A 19,411-nucleotide genomic window follows, 5' to 3' on the forward strand; every position below is an offset into this window, starting at 1 on the left:
CATTTATAAAATCACAGGCTCTCCTGTTACAGGAAGTTCCTTGTCATTTCTTTCCCTGTGTTGTTGGGGGGTACTTACATCATTGGTTTTATTTTTTTGTTTTTTGGGTTTTTTTTGGCTGCACTGGGTCTTCATTGCGGGCTTCTCTCTAGTTGTGGCACTAGGGTTTAGTTGCCCCACGGCATGTGGGATCTTAGTTCCCGGATTCTTAACCACTGGACCACCAGGGAAGTCCCTCATTGTGGGTTTTTAAAAAAAAAATTTAATTAATTAATTTTTGGCTGTGTTGGGTCTTTGTTGCTGCGCGCGGGCTTTCTCTAGTTGTGGCGAGCGGGGGCTACTCTTCATTGTGGTGCGCGGGCTTCTCATTGCGGTGGCTTCTCTTGTTGTGGAGCAGGGGCTCCAGGTGCGTGGGCTTCAGTAGCTGTGGCTGAAAGGCTCCAGAGCACAGGCTCAGTAGTTGTGGCGCACAGGCTTAGTTGCTCCGCGGCAGGTGGGATCTTCCCGGACCGGGGCACGAACCCGTGTCCCCTGCATTGGCAGGCGGATTTCTAACCACTGCGCCACCAGGGAAGCCCCTCATTGTGTTTTATTTTACCATTTCTATGTAATGATTCTCCAGGTTTCCCACACTTTTCAACATCAGAACATGTTTCAGAACATGTTTTATCTTTAGGTCTGTGTCCATTTGCCCTCTGGCCTTTTTTTGGCCACACAGCATGGCTTGCGGGATCTTAGTTCCCCAACCAGGGATCAAACCCACGCCCCCTGCAGTGGAAGCATGAAGTCTTAACCACTGGACCGCCAGAGAGGTCCCCCTCGGCCTCTTTTTGAAAGACATAGTGTTTCCAGGGAACAGAGATTAAAAATTAAAGGTCTATTCCTTAGAAATTTTAGATGCTAAAGTAAAAGTCTGAATTATTGAGAACTACTAGTTAAAGTAGGTCCTGCACAACTATTTGCTTTTTGTAATCCAGTTGACCCTTGAACATCACGGCAGGGTTAGGGGCGCTGACCTTCCACTTGTAATTTATGGTCGGCTCTCTGTACACGTGGTCCCTCTGTATACGAGGTCTCTCCATATCCATGGTTCCAAAACCTGACGATTCAAACAACCGCAGATCGTGTAGAACTACAGCATGTATTTATTGGAAAAAAGACAAAAACCAAAAAACTGCTTGTAAGTGTACCTGCAGTTCAAACCTGTGTTGTTCAAGGGACAACTGTAATTAAAAACTTAGGCTAAAGCTGGAACAAGGGTATCCTAGATCATCCTGAGCTTTTCCTGATAAATTCCAATTACTCTGTGGTACTTGAGTATATTCAAATGCTTATTACGTTCTTTAGATAACACTGCTGAATAAGAGTTCTAGAAATGAATTCAAGATGACACAGGAGAACTCTCACCCAGAGAGTTTATTTGAACCATCATTGCAAATACTACTTGCTGTCTTGCACTAGTAAAAGGAAGTTCTGAAACAGACAAGCCCTGGTGAATTACAACCTCATAACTCCACTATAATTAGATACATTTTGATATGATTATAAGCAAATTTCCACACAACTTTGGTACTGGTTCAGAGGGTTTTTCCTATTGTCATAGAAAAAGTAGCAGATAACAATTACATTAAGCACAGCTACATTATTTTTCCCTGTGGACAATAATAAACTATGCCTGTATCTCCAATTTTACACTCAATGGTGGTTAGGTTTCTGGATGACGGAACGATGTGTTTCTTCTACTGCAGAGAAGAAATACATCTCCACCTAAAAATTACTAAAGCCAAATTTACCCATAATGTCTTCTTATTTCAGTAAGGACCGTCAGGTAAGAAAACCCCTGAGGACTTCCCTGCTGGCGCAGTGGTTAAGAATCCGCCTGCTAATGCAGGGGACACGGGTTTGAGCCTAATCTGGGAAGATCCCACATGCCGCGGAGCAACTAAGCCCGTGCGCCACAAAGACTGAGCCTGTGCTCTAGAGCCTGCAAGCCACAACTACTGAGCCCGTGTGCTGCAACTACTGAAGCCCGCGCGCCTAGAGCCCGTGCTCCACAACAAGAGAAGCCACCGCAATGAGAAGCCCGCGCACTGCAACGAAGAGTAGCCCCCACTCGATGCAACTAGAAAAAACCCACGCACAGCAACGAAGACCCAACACAGCCAAAAATAAATAAATAAAAATAAATTAAAAAAAAAAAAAGAAAACCCCTGAAATGAGATGCAAATCTCTCAGTTTTACTATGCCATGTTTTTCATACTTTTTTTTTTTTTTTTAAAGCAACACTTTCCTAAGTTGTTTCATATGAAGCTTTCACTAAAGAAAGGAGTTGCGGGACTTCCCTGGTGGTGCAGTGGTTAAGAATCCACCTGCCGGGCTTCCCTGCTGGCGCAGTGGTTGAGAATCTGCCTGCCAATTCAGGGGACACGGGTTCGAGCCCTGGTCTGGGAAGATCCCACATGCCGCGGAGCAACTAGGCCCGTGAGCCACAATTGCTGAGCCTGCGCGTCTGGAGCCTGTGCTCCACAACAAGAGAGGTCGCGACAGTGAGAGGCCCGCGCACCGCGACGAAGAGTGGCCCCCACTTGCCGCAACTAGAGAAAGCCCTCGCACAGAAACGAAGACCCAACACAGCCATAAATAAATAAATAAATAAATTAATTAAATTACAAAAAAAAAAAAAAAAAGAAGGAATGCTATCTTTAAAAAAAAAAAAAAAAAGAATCCACTTGCCAACGCAGGGGACACGGACTTGAGCCCTGGTCTGGGAAGATCCCACATGCCGCGGAGCAACTAAGCCCGTGTGCCACAACTACTGAGCCCACGCACCACAACTACTGAAGCCTGCACGCCTAGAGCCCGTGCTCCGCAACAAGAGAAGCCACCACAATGAGAAGCCTGTGCACCACAAAGAAGAGTAGCCCCTGCTCGCCGCAACTACAGAAAGCCTGCGTGCCGCAACTACAGAAAGCCTGCGTGCCGCAACTACAAAAAGCCTGCGTGCCGCAACTACAAAAAGCCTGCGTGCAGCAACGAAGACCCAACGCAGCCAGAAAAAAAAAAAAAAGAGGAGTTGCTAAGTTCTCTGGTTTCTAATCAGCTAAGAGGCAGAAGCCTTAGGGCAAAATTCTTAAAAAGAAAAAAACCCCTCAAAACCTGTTTAGTTGGAAACAGAATTCATTGCAGTTTGGCTAGGCTCATCTTGGTGACCCACTAGATCTGAAGACATAGCTTGAAAAAATAATAGTGTAAAATATCTCACTGATTCTCTTTACTTCTTAAAATGTGGCCTAGAAAAATTAAAACTACGTAAGTGGATATTAAGGCCCTAGATAGTTCCTTTGGACATTCATTAGAAACAAGTTTTTATATGTGTAGTTTTCATTTTAGTTGCCCCACAAAGAAAGTAAGGAGAACTTTCCTCTTGTATCTTCCTGTCGAAATATGCAAATGAATTTGAACAAAATATATTTGGCATGTTCAGGTCTTTGCATAAACAACTCAAGCATAAAGTTTTTTCACATTTTTTGCTTATTTCTCAGGAAGCCCCTGTATTGCTACCTTTTCTCAGCCCTTCTCCTTTTTCCTTTGTAGAGCGAGAGACCCTCCCTGACAGGCAATGATGCGGAAATGCCACCAGAGCCCTTCATGTTTCATTTTCATGAACCGGGTACCAGTATTTGGGGCTGGCCAGTTTGTTCCCCTGGGACCTCTAACCCATTTGGAAGTGGATGTGCCATTATGACAGGACAGTTGTGCCCTTTGGTGTCACCATGACCACCAAACTCCTCGCCCCGTGTCCTTTCTGTCTCCTGGCTCTGCCTCCTAGGAGGCTTTCTGCCATTCTTGCTCAGACCCAGTGAACTGTGTGGCCCTTTTCTAGCCGGTCCAAGCAGGTTTTCTCTTAGCACAGCCCAGTGAGCTGCCCAGTATTTACTTTCCCAGTTCCGTTTATCATGACAACTTCCCACAGAGACACAGAAACTGAGTTAACCGCCCCGCCAGCCAGCGGCACTTCCTGTCCTGGGCGCTGCCCAAGGAAATAATAAAGCAATTATTTCTTACTTGAAGCTGTGCATCTTGAAGGACGAGTGAGAGAGAAAAGGACATTTATTCATGCAGTTATGTTCCAGGCCCCGTTACAGGTGATTTGCAGATGGAAATATCATTTGATATTCACCTTAGACCTACAAGGTCGCTTTCTTTCATTCTTATTTTGACTTATAGGAAGTAGCAGAGTTGTCTTACACCTCAGGGCCTCTGCTTAGGGTGGTCTGGGTTTTGTCCCCCAGAAAACTCGTCTCCAAGAGGCAAATTGGGGCTGAGTGAAATTCAGCTCCTGCTCTATTCGCTAAGCCTTGGGCCCTGCTTGGGCCGTATTGGCCTGGAGGAAGGGATGTCTTCCCAAGTCACACAAAGACACACTGCAGGCTAGAAGTGCCCAGGTCTGGCCCAAAGCCCCACTCCATCCCTCTCAAAGTTCCTGAGAAGAGGGATGTTGCTTGCTCTTCCCCATGAGCCCTGTAGACAGGGACCCAGCCACAGCGTCTGGAGGACAGGCCCTCGGTCAAGCTGGCTCCTCCTCTTTCCTCTGTTCACGCCATTCTTGGGATGACAGATGCCTTGTTCGTCTTGTAGACTCCCAGCTGAAAAGTCATCACGTCTATTATAGGGAAGCCTGATCCATTCCACTGCTCACTGCAAAACTAATCAAGCCTCTTTGGTCCCACCCTACAACATCCTCTTACCACCTACTGCTATGGCACTCTGTAAGAGTCAATTTCTTTTTGGTCAATATACATTCATGGTAAAAAATTCAAATATAAAGGAGGATCCAGGGAAAAGTGAGTTTCCTTCATACACTCAATCCCAAGTTTCTCAGACTCCTTCCCCAGAAATAACCACTATTACTAGTTTTTTTCTTCTTCCAGAGATATTTTATGCATAAACAAATATATATATATATCAGTAACTCTCCCCCCTCACTTTAAAACCTAAATAATAGCATATTACACACATATTGTCCAGTACCTTGCTCCTTCCTCCCATTAATAATAGAGATTAGATAGTCTTTATATCTGTGCATTTAGATCCACCTCATTAAAAAAAAAAATCTCATGGTGTCTGTACACTTAGATCTATCTAATTTTCTTAATCTCATGGTATAGCTGTATCACAGTGGTTCTCAATCTAGGGTGACTCTGTACCCCCTCCTCCTCCAGCCAGGAGACAACTTTGGTTATTAAAACTGGGGGTGGTTACAAACATCCAATATGGGTAGAGGCCAGAAATGCTGCTAAATATCCTATAATACACAGAACAGTCCCCCACAGCAAAGAATTATCTGGCCTAAAATGCCAATAGTGCCGAGATCGAGAAATTTTGCTGTATAATAACTCAGTTAACCAGATCCCCTATTGATAGGCACTTAGGTGGTTTCTAATATTTTGATATATAGACAGTGCTGCAATGACAATGGTATAAATTGGAGTTCTCAGTAGCAGATGATATAATCTACTTTAGTTTAAGCAGAAAGGGATTATAAGGTGGTGACTAACTTTTTGAGACGGTTAAGAGTCAAGTTTGGATGCTTCCCAGCCAGTAATAGATACCAGGCTGAGGGTCCAACAACACCACAGAAAATTTCTAGTGGCAATTCCAGTGCTGTTGCCTCATGCCATTGGCATTAGTGATACTAAGGATGTTATAACCTGCACAAGAGCTACCCCTGAAGGACCAAAGGCTTGGGCTGCTATGCTGGCCAGAACAGCTGAATGTACCAAAAATGACTGCCGCCTCCAATCCTGCGTGATGCATCTGCTGGACAAAATTGGGCTGGAGATGATCAAGAGACAGGCGTGGAACTCAGGAGCGTCACGGCTGGACCTACACATCAGGGAGCTGAAGGCACGATGTGGATGAGATTGTCCAGAGCCCAATTTTTACCTTGGAGTCTTTGCTAGGGGTCTGAGAATAGCAACGGGGGGTCACAGATTTGGACAGGAAAAGAGTACATTTAAATTTTTACTAACCTCCAATTGACATTTAGCATTTTTCTCAATAGGCTGTCTATAGGCAACAAACCACAGCAGTGTCTGGGTCTTTGACACCAACAGAAATCTCAGAAATTTTCATATCACATTGCAGCTGTTGCAGGTATCTTAAAACATTTTTTACATTCTGTTCTACTTCAAAATTCAAATATTATGCTATCAGGTCTGTATATTTGATCATGAAGCTGTTTTTAAGAAATATTTTGATAACTCTGTTTTCATTTAATTGGTTTCCTTTGTATTCTTACAACGTTTGTTTTATGCATTTAAAAATATTCTAAGAAGGGGTCCACAGAATTCACTAGACTCTGGCACAAAAAGAGGTTAAGAACCTCTGATCTGGAACTAATCACAGACTCAACTGCCTCCAAGGGCCAGGTAGAGGCCTGAAAACCAGGACCTGCTTTGGTTTCTTACGTTTAAAGGGAAGAAATATTTTCCCTTGCTTTTAATTCCACTCTAAGAACAACTACGTTAAACACCTGATATAAATGGCAATTGACTCTGGCTTCCATGTCAGGAATACTAGGAAGTAATGGAGACTCTGGTCAGTTGCAAGCACGTGCCCCAGCAGCTTCTCGTCCCAGCTGACCCTTGCCCTGCGGGAAAGTGGGCCCTGGATGGCCAGAGCCTCCAGTTTTCAAGAAAAGCCAGAAGTTTGGACTTTTCTCTATTTTTAGTGTTGGCAAATGGTTAAAAAAAATTAAAAACAACATGTAGGCTACAGACAACCTGTCTGCGGGCTGAGTTTCACACCAGGCTGCAGTTGGGGCTTTTGAGTCTCGAGGAAGAAGCAAAGGAGGCTGAAGACAGAACTCTGGAGAGCACTGCTATCTGCAGGGCGAGCAGAGGAGGAGAATGCAGGGAAGGAGCTAAATGGACAGTGGGAAAGGGGGGAGGGCCCGGAGCAGGGATGCCAAGCAAGGAGACTTTTAAGGAGGAGTGAGAGGCCCCTGTGTTTCGTGAGTCAGGAGAGGTTCACTGAGAGAGATAAGCCTGGAGAAACAGTCACTTGAGGTAGCCTTTCAGAAGTCACAGTCTGAGCCTATTACTCCCTGCCACGCTGCTGCGTGAGTGCCCTTCCCCACCCACGCCTTTGACTTTGCCATTCCGTCTGCCTGTTACACCATATCCTCTGCTGCTTGGTGAAATCCTACTTATCCTGGAAGGCCTGGCTTCAATGTCACCACCTCTTTTTCCTCTTCTGTGGTTGTCTACCTGATGGATGACTTGCTCTCCCAGAAGAGTTTCCACAGTCCTTGATTCCATGTTACAGCACTTACCACATTTGATTCAAATACACTTTGGGGTTTGTGGGTCTCACCCACACCTTGCCCACTGGCTATAAGGTCTTGTGGCTCAGGGACTGGATTTTTTTATCCTCTTCTCTCTAGGTCTGCCCCAGGCTTGGTACATATTATGCAGTGCTCAAGCGATGTTTGCTGAAGCACAGGGGTTAAGAGCAGGAACTCTGAGGCAGGCTGCCTGGGTTGGGAACCTGGCTTTGCCACTTTCTGTGTAGCCCTGGGCACAGCTTTTCACTTTTCCATGCCTTTTTGTTCATCTGTAAAATGTAATCCTCATGTCAACATTTTATTGTGAAGAATAAGATTAAACAAGCTATACTTACAGCACTCAGAACACTGCCTGATACTTTGTAAGCCTTATCAAAGTGTTATGTTATTATAAATATGTTATATATAAATATTATTATTATTATATGTTAGCTTTATTATTAAATTGCTTCATCTATTTTGTACACTAATTCATCCTCAGTACCCTGGACAGTCCCTGGAACACTGTAGGTACTTAATAAATATTTGTAGAATCAATGAATGAATGAGTGATGGACTTCCCTCTGTTTGCCCTCACTCCAGTGTCACACTGCCCTCCCAGTGGGGGTGGGGTGGGTGACAGGGTGTTCAAGGGCCATTAGGGCCTAAGTCAGGAATTCAGTAGAAGTTTGTGGGCATAGCTCACAAACATTATTTCTCTAGGAAAACGTGTCTAACCTACAAAGGAAGTTCTGGAACCCATGTCAAAGGTAAGTTGGGAAGGAAAATCTGCATGGCACATGTACCAGGAATAACCTCCTTTGTCTTATTTTATTCGATACTTTCAAATTTCCTTCTCTAGGCAAGGCTGATTAGAGTGCAAGTTGCAAGTTAATTTGAATTTCACTTTTTGTCCTTGCTCTTATAGGGAGTGAAAAGGCTTCAGAACACTTCAAAGTATTTGCATAACCAACATAAGGAGTGTTTTGCAGCCACACAGACCTGGATTCAAATCAGGACCCCTGACCCTTAGCTGTTCTATAATCATGGATTGCACTCAGCCTGAGTCTCATTTTTCTTACCTGTAAAATGGAGATAGCTTTACTTTCTTCATAAGACTGTAATGGGAAAGCAATTAATTGTGCATTTTGAAACCACTTCAGCTCTACACAAATATCAGTTATTATTGGATCTCCACATTGGTTCCTCGGTAGGGTTTCAGGAAAATAAAAAGTAGCCCTTTATCAGTAAAAAGGCTGGGAAATCCCTGATCTAATCTCAGTGCTCTTTGAGATCCGGAGGGTTTGGTCTTTCCCGTCCAAGAGCTAGTCAAGCCAAGCTACTCACGGGCCAAGCCGTGAGGGTGTGGGTGGGCGATCAGTGCTTGACCAGACTAGGACCCAAGGGTCCGGGCTAAACTCCATGCTTTCTTTCATGGCAAACGTCACAATCTACAAACCCTGGTAAGGACTTCAGGAGACGCAAGCCTGAAAGACGATGAGTGAATACCTAGACGCAGGGAGAGGGTCGGTGGGTGTTGTCGGTGGAGGAACACTAGAGCCAGAGAGGGAGGCCGGCGCCAGAGGGAGGATGCGTCTGATGCAGTGTAAGGGGAATGGAGCGCAGGAGCTCTCCATCCTGAGTGAAAGTGAGGCCCAGTGAAAGGGGCCAGCCTGAGGAATTTCGGTTCCCGCCCCTCGACTCCCGGCTTTGACTACAGTTCCGCCCGCAACCGCCCTGGGCCCCTCGCCCCGCCCCCAGAGGGTAATCGGGACGTACCATTATGCCATCATAGGGGTGGGGGTGAATCGTGGGCTTAGTCCTGCAAAGCAAATCTAACTTCTTTGTAAGAAAAACAGAGGATTACATATATTATTTGCAAGGTTCTTAGTTAATACGCTTCCTTTCTGCCTGCTAGGGTCCTCTATACTCCCTGAAGAGTGGCAGGAGTCGGCCATGATTCCCCCTTTCCTTTCCGCAGTTGGTGCGTTCCCCCGGCATGCGTAGGCGGGGAGGCGTACATAAACCTCGACGCAGGAGGCGGGGCTGCTCAGTCCTCGAGGCGTCGGTGCTGTGGTGTTGGAATCTTGTTGATTGTCGGCCTGTGCGCGCGTGCGCGGACATGGCCTCAAACGGTATGTAAGGGCGCGAGGCGGCGGTGGCGTGCCGGCCCCGGGCCTCGTTTCCTCCCAGTCGGGCTTTTGTTTTTCGGTGAGACCTGGGCGGCGATCGCGTGTAGGGTCTTCTCGCACCACTGGCGGGAAGCAGCGGAGAGGGGTGGAAGGGGGAGGCCGATGTCGCCATCTTGTTTCGCTCCTCTGGCGCCTGGCGCGGGGCGGGAGGTCTTCCCTTCGCAGCCCCTTTCCTTGAGATGAGGGTTGGGAGGGACTCTTCTTGGTGATTGGAAACGTGAGGCACGGATGGAAATGCTCGGTCCCTGTAGCCTTTTCTCCTCCTCGTCCCCAGCCTTGCGCTCGGGCCCGCTTTGTCGCAGTGCTGCATCCGGGCACTCGGAGCGCGCACGCGCTCTGCTGGCCCCTCCCCCCTTTCTGGCGGCGCGAACCCCCCCCCCCCCCGCCTCGTGTCGGTCCTGCTTTTTGTCGCGAGACCCTTCGCTGGAGGCTCCGCGGCGCGCGTCCGGTTTGGGCCTCGCCCCCGGGGTCCCTCGGGAAGGGGCGGTACCGCCTCGTTCCCGCCTCGCTTGCCACGCGGGCGGGGGCGGAGGCTTGGGCGCGCTTAACGGCTGGGGGTGGTCCAACGGACTTGGGGACCCGGCCCGAGGCTTTTCCCGCCTAAATTTCCTCTCTCGGAGGTGGGAACTGAAAGGAACGGCCGCCCGAGGCCACACCTTCTCCCGGTCCTTTTGCCCTTTTCTGCGGGAGGAAGCGACTCGTTTCCTGTACCGGGGAGACGAGTGGATCTGGCCAGTGCGTCTAACATGTGCCGTTTTAAAAGCGCTTTCGCTTCCTTCGGTTCACCGAGTCTCCCCACAGCCCCGAGGCAGGCAAGGGAGATAAGAAAACGCACTCGTGGGGAGCCACAGGGCTGGGGACTTGAGTATCAGTCGACTTGCCTCCCGAGGCGACCGCTCTTTGATGGTGATCTCCGTCGTTTGGGATCGAAGAGCGCTTTTCTCTTGGTTAGCTAGCTTTGCATTAAAAGGCTCCGTTTCCAGTCTCCAAGACTGGGCAAAGGGTGAAGAGCGGCCTCTTTGGAGACGTTCTTGTTTTTCGGATTGAGAAAGTGGAGGCTACGTTCCGAACAATTCTGCCTCTGGCTTGAATTAAAACCTGTTCTGCTGAAGCAGCTGTGTGACTTTAGCTTGACTCTTGGTGATGTCTTCGTCTTCGAGCGGGTGTGAGAAGGAAATGTGTATATTTGTGCAGTTCCTGACATCGATTGAAGTTGCAGAAAATTATAGCTGTTCACACCAAGACTCTTGCTTTTTCCAATACTTCAGGCTTCTTGGTCTCTGTAGAAATTCGCTATTTCTTTGCTTTTCTTTATTGTAAGAAAACTTGACTACGGTCTGCCAGATTGCTCCTCTCAACTAGGGTTTCATGTGGGAATTTATGCCTCGTTGACTTTCCTCTCCGGGGGCCCCAAAGCTAGCTTGAGTTAAGATTTTTCGCTCTAGTCTACTCTTAGGGATGGTTGAAGGTAATATAATCGTGTTTTTGTTTTTCAGACTATACCCAACAAGCAACCCAAAGGTGAGTGTCATTTCTGGGCTTCCAGAGTTTGTAAAGGGCAAGGGTGGCTAAAGTGTTTTTTTCTGAGAGCACGGTTTGTCTTTTTCTCCAGTTATGGGGCCTACCCAACCCAGCCTGGGCAGGGCTATTCCCAGCAGAGCAATCAGCCCTATGGACAGCAGAGTTACAGTGGCTACGGCCAGTCAACGGACACTTCAGGCTATGGCCAGAGCAGCTATGGTAGTTCTTATGGACAGACCCAGAACAGTGAGTCTCTTTTAGTGGGTCACCCCACCTCTTCCTGCTCTTTCTGAATGTTGCTTTTTTTAAACCTAAGCAATGCTGAAATGTTTCCTTTAACCAGTCTATGACCCTTAAAGCACTTTAGCGTTTGAGTTCTTTCAAACAAAAATGCTTAATTGGTTTGTAATTCTGTTTCCTATTATTTTCTTTGACTTTTTACTTTTCTGTTTATGTTGCACTTTTCCCCATTTCCCCTAAGAATGAAAGTGAAATGGGAGGGCGGGGGGCGGGGGGTGGGGGGTGGGTGGGTGGGGGTGGGTGGGTGGGTGGGGGTGGGTGGGTGGGTGGGGGTGGGTGGGTAGTATTGCCTAAAGGGAGAAAACTTTCAGATACTTAAAGGGAGAAAATGACTTCCTTGAAGATGTTTGAAGTCAGACTGTTGTATATCACATGATACACCAGGAGGTGGAATTTGCCCTGAGGTCCTGAAGTGTAAATAACATGGGGTTGTCTTATTTGTACTGCACACATACGGGCAGGTTAAAATGCTGTTAATTAATAGGGATCTCTTGGGCTGTGATTAGTGGTGGTCCTGGAGGCTGGCTTTGGTGTGGGTCGGATGAGATTGGAACTCTGAAGTTGGTAGAAGTTGGAATATTAAGCTTTAAGGTAAAAGAGAAGGGTAATCTCTGACTGTGAGTTGCAAGATTTCCGAGCATCTTCTAAGAGGCTGACTTTTCAAGTATGGGAAGCATTAGGTGGTATATAATGTTTTCTTCAACCCGTTCCCTGCCTTTTCTCTTTCGTCATAGTTTTTGTGACTTCCTTTTTCTTGTAGCAGGCTATGGCACACAGTCAACTCCCCAGGGATATGGCTCAGCTGGTGGCTATGGCAGTAGCCAAAGTTCTCAGTCGTCTTACGGGCAGCAGTCCTCATACCCTGGCTATGGCCAGCAGCCAGCTCCTAGCAGCACCTCGGGAAGGTAAGGAGTTGTAGGGAGAGGGGAGAGGACTGAAAGATTAGGGGTGCATGAGTAAGCATGAGGAGTAACGGGGGTGGTCTCTGTTGGGTACAGAGAATGGGATGTACTGAAAGTGAAAGAAGGTTTTGGACATGCTGGCATTATGATTCTGCTTTTTCCTTTTCCCTAGTTACGGTAGCAGTTCTCAGAGCAGCGGCTATGGGCAGCCCCAGAGTGGGGGCTATGGCCAGCAGTCTGGCTATGGTGGACAGCCTCCAAGCTATGGACAGCAGCAAAGCTATAATCCCCCTCAGGGCTATGGGCAGCAGAACCAGTACAACAGTAGCGGTGGAGGTGGAGGGGGTGGTGGAGGTGAGATGTCGTCAACTTTGTCTCATATTTGCTTTTTATATGGAATTGTATCCCGCTCAACCCGTTCCCTAAAAGTGTTCTTAAAAATCTTGCGCTTTTGTTTCCTAGCTTCATTTTAATTTTTACTGTCATTTATCCCCTGGCGCAGTTGAACTGCTTTATGCCACCTCGCAGTCTGTTTTGTGTTTTTTAAAGGCATCCTTTCTTTCCTGACAGGTAACTATGGCCAAGATCAGTCCTCCATGAGTGGTAGTAGTGGCGGCGGTTATGGCAATCAGGACCAGAGTGGTGGCGGCAGCTACGGGGGAGGCCAGCAGGACCGTGGGGGCCGTGGCCGGGGCGGTGGCGGTGGTTACAGCCGCAGCAGTGGTGGCTATGAACCCAGAGGTCGTGGAGGCGGCCGTGGAGGCAGAGGCGGCATGGGGTAGGTGTCTTGTGAGCCAGGGAGTAACATCAGTGAGCAGTGTGGAGGGTTGCATGAATCTCCCTTGAAGCCTAGTCCCTTAGTGCATGGTTAGTCTTATTCTAGGGATTTGTGAGGGCTTTGATTTAGGAGCATTGACTATTTCTTCTTCATACATACATCCCCATTTTATTTTTGTGAGAACTTGGGAGCCTGAACTTCTACCCACACCTCTGTATAGAGATTTGAGTACTGACACTTTTATTTTTGAAGAAAAAGAAACATGGGTGTATATGGATTGGAGTCATTGATATCCTAGGCAAGAAACATGGAAGTAAAGGCTTCTTTCTCTGCAAGGGAAACCGATGATCCCACTCCTGGTAATAGGGAAACTTGTTACTTGTATTCCCATGTGTCCTCTGAGGGAGTTGTAAATGGTTAACCTGACTTGAGCTTCCAGGAATTGGCTACTCTCTCTTTATTCTGTAGTCATTTGAATCCACGAGCACTCATTTGACTGACAGTAATGATTTTGTGTGTGTGACTTGGTTTATGGGGCTATCTGAAGTGTGCAGACCTTTTGGACAAAATACAGTACGCTTGACAGTGGTATCCCACCTATTTGCTCCACTGTCCCCCTTCCTCTGGTTACTTGTCCAACTGGACCTTCTTTCCTCCCCTTCCCGCTGAAGTTGAAGTAAAACCTTAGATTTGATGTTAAAGCATTTGTCAAATCTGTTGGTAAATGTGATTTGAAGGACCCTACTCTGTCTCCCTTGAGAGGGGAGGAATGTCAGTGTGTTACTCCTTTTTGGGAAAAAGTAGGTTTTTTAAAAAGAGTTTGTGTATGGTAAGTATTCAGAGGTGGGTGGGGGCAATCTCAAAAACAAAATAAGGAAAACTCTATTGTGTGCGTGTGTTTAATGCAAAACTTTAAAAAGAAAAACAACTGTTAATGTGACTGTTAACTTGCTCTGCATTTTATGTGCCACAGGTATGAAAGGTGACATTGCAAAATACTCCGCTCTTCTCACAGTGTAGAAGGGGTGACCCCGGGGGTGGGGAGAGATCAAAAACAGCTCAGTAGTTAGGGTAGGGCTTAGCTAAGTTTGTCTCGCTTTAAGGGGAAATTGCCTTTGGTTTTGACTTTTTATGGAATGGGGTTGGGTCTGCTTGCTGCTTTCAAAGCAAAAAACCACAAAAATGTGTTCAGGGCTACCCCAGCCTGGTGTGAAATGTCTTCTGGGTAAATCGGGGGTAGGGTTTTTAAACCAACTACTGGGTTGTCATCCACTCGCGACAAGAGGAAAAAACATCTGCTACATCGGAAGAACGACCAAGGAAAATGGGTCTTTTTTTTTTTCCAGAGGAAATAGATATATAACCTTTTAAAGCAAAATCCTTAAAAATTGTGTCTGAGAAATTGCACACGTGTGTGTGACATGCTCAAAGGTCAGACAAGGGGTGGTCAGGAAGGGGAATGTATTTTAGTAGCCATTTGTATTATCATTTTCCCAAAACACCTACCCATGTTTGGGGAATGTTGAACAAAATCAAAAACCGCCCTTTTGTAGCCGTTGGAAGCTTCATGTCCTTTCTTCTAACTTGTCTTCTCCAGCGGAAGTGACCGTGGTGGCTTCAATAAATTTGGTGGTAAGTGAACAGAGTTTCCAAAATTCCCAACTCCCAGCAATGCTTTGTCTGATTGTTCATTTGCAGATGTCTTAGCGTGTTTTAAGTGTCAAAGGTTTTGGAGTGTCCAGAACCACCTCCAGAAAGGGGTAGGGTAGAATGCCACCTGCTGCCAGATGTGTGCTAACCTGGAGGCAGGCAGGGGTAAGACTCAGCAGGCATCTGGTACCAATTCGGTTTGACCCAGGTTAATAAGAGGTGTTTAAGTAGGCCTCTGACAGGAGTGTTGCCACACCCGGCACTTAGTGAGCACTGTAATGAGAAACTGGAGAGTGTGTGCTGGAACACGTGGGGCCGACTTGGCTTTAGGAGCCTTTTGATCAGTGTGTCCGAGGTTAGAGTGTGTGTGTGTGTGTGCGCGCGCGTGTGTGTATGTATGTGTATGTAACAACCTCCAAATGTTTTAATTCTGGACGAGGGATGTGAACTATTGCCCTGCCCTGAGGATGGTGAAGTTGGTATATATTTATATATTAAATATTGAATGGTGTCAATGCGATTCTACATACACGCATTTAAACTCAATTTAGATGGGCAAATAGAAACTAGCTCTGGGAAGGAAGGTGTGGACTACTTCCAAGAAAGGTTGGGAGTATGTGTGGCTCATGGGAAATAACCAGGTCTTAAACAGCACAAACTGAATTCATGGAAAAATGGCAAATTTGAGAAGTCTCCCAGTAAGCTGGAACTTTTCTGGTTTGGTTAACTAACAAAAGGTTTCTTGATTTGTCTCAACATTTAAAGCCAAAGGCTTGGGTTCATGATTTAGGTGTCATTGAGTGTGGGTACAATATTTATTTATGATGAATTCAGATAAACTTTGGTCAAAGATGGTCTCTGGAAAAAAAATAGAGGCTGCATTATGGAAATAAGATTTCTGGTCTGTTCCCTGGGACATGCTTAAAAAATACAATAGCTGTTATGTATGATTTTTATTTTCATGTGGTTTTGGGGGAAACAAACATGGTTTTAAGAATGGTTTCTAAAGATGAAATTAAAAATTGTTCTACAAGGGATAAGTGTCTTTGGTGTTAAAGTTTGGAGAAACTGTATGGATGCATATCACATTGCTGGTGGTGAGCCCATTTCTCTCTGGGGTGAGAGAACAGGGCCAAGCTATGAGTTGGTTTGTTAACTTCAAGGGGTCTCCCTCCTGGCCCTCCCAGTCTGTGCTGAGGACATTTCCCAGCCTGAGCTGGGGGAGGCAGCATTTTCTGAAGTGTGGCGTTGTCCCTGTGGGGACTCAAGTTACATACAGGTCTTAGGAAAAGGGGCCTCTGTCTTCCCCAGACCTGCCTAGGATTTTTCTCTGGGCAGGCAACCCAGGACAGGGTTTGGAATGAGGCTGTGAGCACTTACCTGATATTTTGCAAAAGTTTGGATTTGGTGTGAATTTTTTTCCTTGTCTTTCTCAGCCTGTTGACTAACGGCTCCTCTTTCCTTGTTTTTTTGTTTTTTGTTTTTTTTTCATGTCACTTAAGGCCCTCGGGACCAAGGATCACGTCATGACTCTGGTAAGTCCAGAGGTGGCATGAAGGAATGGCTCAAGTGGTGTCAGGACTTTTCCTGGATGTTCTTTGAAACTTAAAGGGATCTGAAGAACAGGGGTAGAGAAAAAGGAAAATGTGGGGAAGGGAGTTTAGGTGTAGCTATACTTAACAGTGATTTATAAATGAGCCATGTATCAGAAATACCTGATGTGGTGATTTCCTCTCCCAGCAATTTAGTAGGTCCGGGAGGAGCCCGAGAATTTGCATTTCTAACAAGTTTCAGGAGATGCTGATGCATCTGTGTGTGGACCATAATCCTGAACTGCTGGTTCAGTTAAAGCAGTGGCTTTTAAAAATGGGGATCGTAACCAAATTATTGAACGAAAAAGACACATAAAGGGAAGCACTTAGTGTATTTTTCGTTTTAATTATGTTTGTATACTGGATTTTAGTGTAAGATAGGTTTCTTAACTTGGGGGTCTTCAACTGAACGTTGACAAACAGCTGGTGTACTTACTGTGTGGTTGGGCAGTTAACTCCTGAGCACTTGTTTCTTTAGTGAGTACCAACATGTTTCAAAGGGTAGTTGTAAAACTAAATTTAAATTTGTGAAGTGGCTGGCATACTGGTATTCAGATAATAAAATAGAAGGGATGGAGATTTCTTTTGTCTGACCTAAACCAAAGTATATTGCTTGCTTTAGAGTTTTTTTTCTTTGAAAGCAAAATAGCAAGTATTTCTTAAAGTTAGGTTATTAAGAGTCACTGACTTGTTTTACCTTTGCTTGTTTTCTCTCTTCAAATTCATGTTTCTTTCTGCGTTTGACAAGCAGAACAGGATAATTCAGACAACAACACCATCTTCGTGCAAGGCCTGGGCGAGAATGTTACGATTGAGTCAGTAGCTGATTACTTCAAGCAGATTGGTATCATTAAGGTACTTGTGGAGCAGAGTGGGTGCTTTCTATCAGTACTGCAGGCTTTTGGATTTCACACCTTAGTGAAAAAAATGTCTTAGTGGTTGCCTGCTTACTTGTTGAGGAAAGAACATTAGCCTTTGCCATTTTCTAAAGGGAATCACATTTTAACACAAAAGAGGCACAATTGATAAAGGGAGTGTCTAAAACTTGAATTTGTAGTCTATAATCTTTACTTTCATCTTTAATATTGAAGTGAGAAACAGTTATAGTTGATGGCTTTAATTCAAGTTACGTGAAAGAGAAAGGTATGGTTATGATAGTGCTGTCTTCTTTAAGACTGATGTTATCTCACGTTGATTTCTTTAGACAAATAAGAAAACAGGACAGCCCATGATTAATCTGTACACAGACAGGGAAACAGGCAAGCTGAAGGGAGAGGCAACAGTATCATTTGATGACCCACCTTCTGCTAAAGCAGCTATTGACTGGTTTGATGGTATGTATGAGGAGGCTGGCAGGGGTGGGGGACAGGGTAACTAGCTTTGGGAAACGGCCTGTGTTTTTTGAGGATTTCTTTGAGTCTTCCAACACTCCTATTTTGGTGTGGTCTTATTTTTTCTTACGTTTCACGAGATTGTAAACATTTACAAGAAGGCAGAGTCTTCTCTTGATTGTACCAAGTGTGTTTTTGGACCCACAGGTCTTAATAAAAAGTCTCTTTATACCGCCTTTATTTCTTTAGGTAAAGAATTCTCTGGGAATCCCATCAAGGTCTCATTTGCTACTCGGCGAGCAGACTTCAATCGGGGTGGTGGCAATGGTCGTGGAGGCCGAGGGCGAGGAGGTGAGGAGCTACTTCTGCTGGCGTAAGAGGTGATGGGGAGAGAAGGGAGGCAGGGTGGTAAGGGTTTGCGTGGGAGAGAAGGTTAGGTTAACCAAACTTGGAAGCGGAGCAGACCTATTCTTGTGTCTGCACTAGGACCCATGGGCCGTGGAGGCTATGGAGGTGGTGGCAGTGGTGGCGGTGGCCGAGGAGGATTCCCCAGCGGCGGCGGTGGCGGTGGAGGACAGCAGCGAGCAGGGGACTGGAAGTGTCCTAATCCGTGAGGGAAACTTCTTTAATTCTTTTCTCAGCCCTCTTACACGTATGCCCTTTGGTATTAATGGTAGAGTTTGTGTTTTCTGACTAATAGATGTCAAAGCTACACTTTGACAGGCTTGGCCAGGAGTCACCTAGGTGAGGTAGCTCTAGTGAGAAAGGTATTTGACTGGGTTCAATAACCTGCAGTTTTTTGTCTGGCTCGCTCCTGAGAAACAAGCCCTTTTGCTTTTCCGAGGCCTCATTTTCCTCACGTATCCGTAAGGTAACTGGAGTGTTTGTAATTCTAGGTCTTGTCTTACCCTGCCCCCCGGCCCCGACTAATTGTCTTATTTTCCTCAGTACGTGTGAGAACATGAACTTCTCTTGGAGGAATGAATGCAACCAGTGTAAGGCCCCTAAACCAGATGGCCCAGGAGGGGGACCAGGAGGCTCTCATATGGGTAAGGAAGAGGCAGAGCTGGTGGTAAGGAGTTGGGATCAAAAAGGAGGCTAGAGGGGAGGTAGGAGGAATTTGGGGGATGTGATATGGGGATACATCATATTTCTTTTTTCCTAGGGGGTAACTATGGAGATGATCGTCGTGGTGGCAGAGGAGGCTATGATCGGGGCGGCTACCGAGGCCGAGGCGGGGACCGTGGGGGCTTCCGAGGGGGCCGGGGTGGTGGGGACAGAGGTGGCTTTGGCCCTGGCAAGATGGACTCCAGGTAAGTAAGACTAAATTGAAATGAAAGTAGAACAGTTGAACAGAGGTCATGGGATTGCAAGGTTTTGGGACAGTGGTTTTGTTTTGAGGGCTAGGTTGGAAAGCTGAGACTGTAACCATAGTGGGTAGGGAAGGAGGGAAGGAAGATTATCTGGGGGAGCTAATCTGTAGACTCCCACATACTCTCTGTACCTAGGGAGATACGAGCTATTTCTTGGGGTTGGGTAGCAGGGGCAGATAGGATTTCAGGGTGGGTTGGGTAGAGAGGTTGGTAACTCAGACCTAATGGATACTCTTTCTTGCAGGGGTGAGCACAGACAGGATCGCAGGGAGAGGCCGTATTAGCCTGGCTCCTGAAGTTCTGGAGCAGCTTTCTTCCTGTACCCAGTGTTACCCTCATTATTTTGTAACCTTCCAACTCCTGATCACCCACGGGTTTTTTGTGTCGGACTATGTAATTGTAACCATATCTCTGGTTCCCATTAAAAACCATCATTTTAGTTAAA

General features: G+C 46.2%; 1 protein-coding gene across 2 annotated transcripts; it reads left to right on the forward strand.

Moving 5' to 3' along the window:
• Positions 1–9,388: 9,388 nt before the first annotated feature.
• FUS (FUS RNA binding protein) lies at positions 9,389–19,411 on the forward strand. 2 transcript variants are annotated; one of them, XM_061208136.1, is made up of 15 exons: positions 9,389–9,462; positions 11,016–11,040; positions 11,132–11,286; positions 12,101–12,245; positions 12,415–12,596; positions 12,813–13,020; positions 14,618–14,652; positions 16,173–16,205; positions 17,014–17,117; positions 17,467–17,596; positions 17,843–17,944; positions 18,080–18,203; positions 18,542–18,642; positions 18,759–18,906; positions 19,211–19,411. In XM_061208136.1, exons 1-15 carry the CDS (start codon positions 9,450–9,452, stop codon positions 19,248–19,250), a joined length of 1,545 nt encoding a protein of 514 aa, XP_061064119.1. In that variant the 5' UTR covers positions 9,389–9,449; the 3' UTR covers positions 19,251–19,411. The 2 variants fall into 2 exon arrangements, with proteins under 2 accessions (XP_061064119.1, XP_061064120.1); XM_061208137.1 differs by having other exon boundaries at positions 12,104–12,245.

This window comes from Eubalaena glacialis, chromosome 13 (assembly GCF_028564815.1).
Source record: "Eubalaena glacialis isolate mEubGla1 chromosome 13, mEubGla1.1.hap2.+ XY, whole genome shotgun sequence".
Lineage (NCBI taxonomy): Eukaryota > Metazoa > Chordata > Mammalia > Artiodactyla > Balaenidae > Eubalaena > Eubalaena glacialis.

Bases quoted from the DNA above. Each gene is read 5' to 3' on its own strand.
- FUS (XM_061208136.1), top strand. The intron at 12,597-12,812 runs GTGAGATGTCGT...CTTTCCTGACAG, and splicing joins AGGTGGAGGGGGTGGTGGAG to GTAACTATGGCCAAGATCAG. The intron at 16,206-17,013 runs GTAAGTCCAGAG...TTTGACAAGCAG, and splicing joins AGGATCACGTCATGACTCTG to AACAGGATAATTCAGACAAC.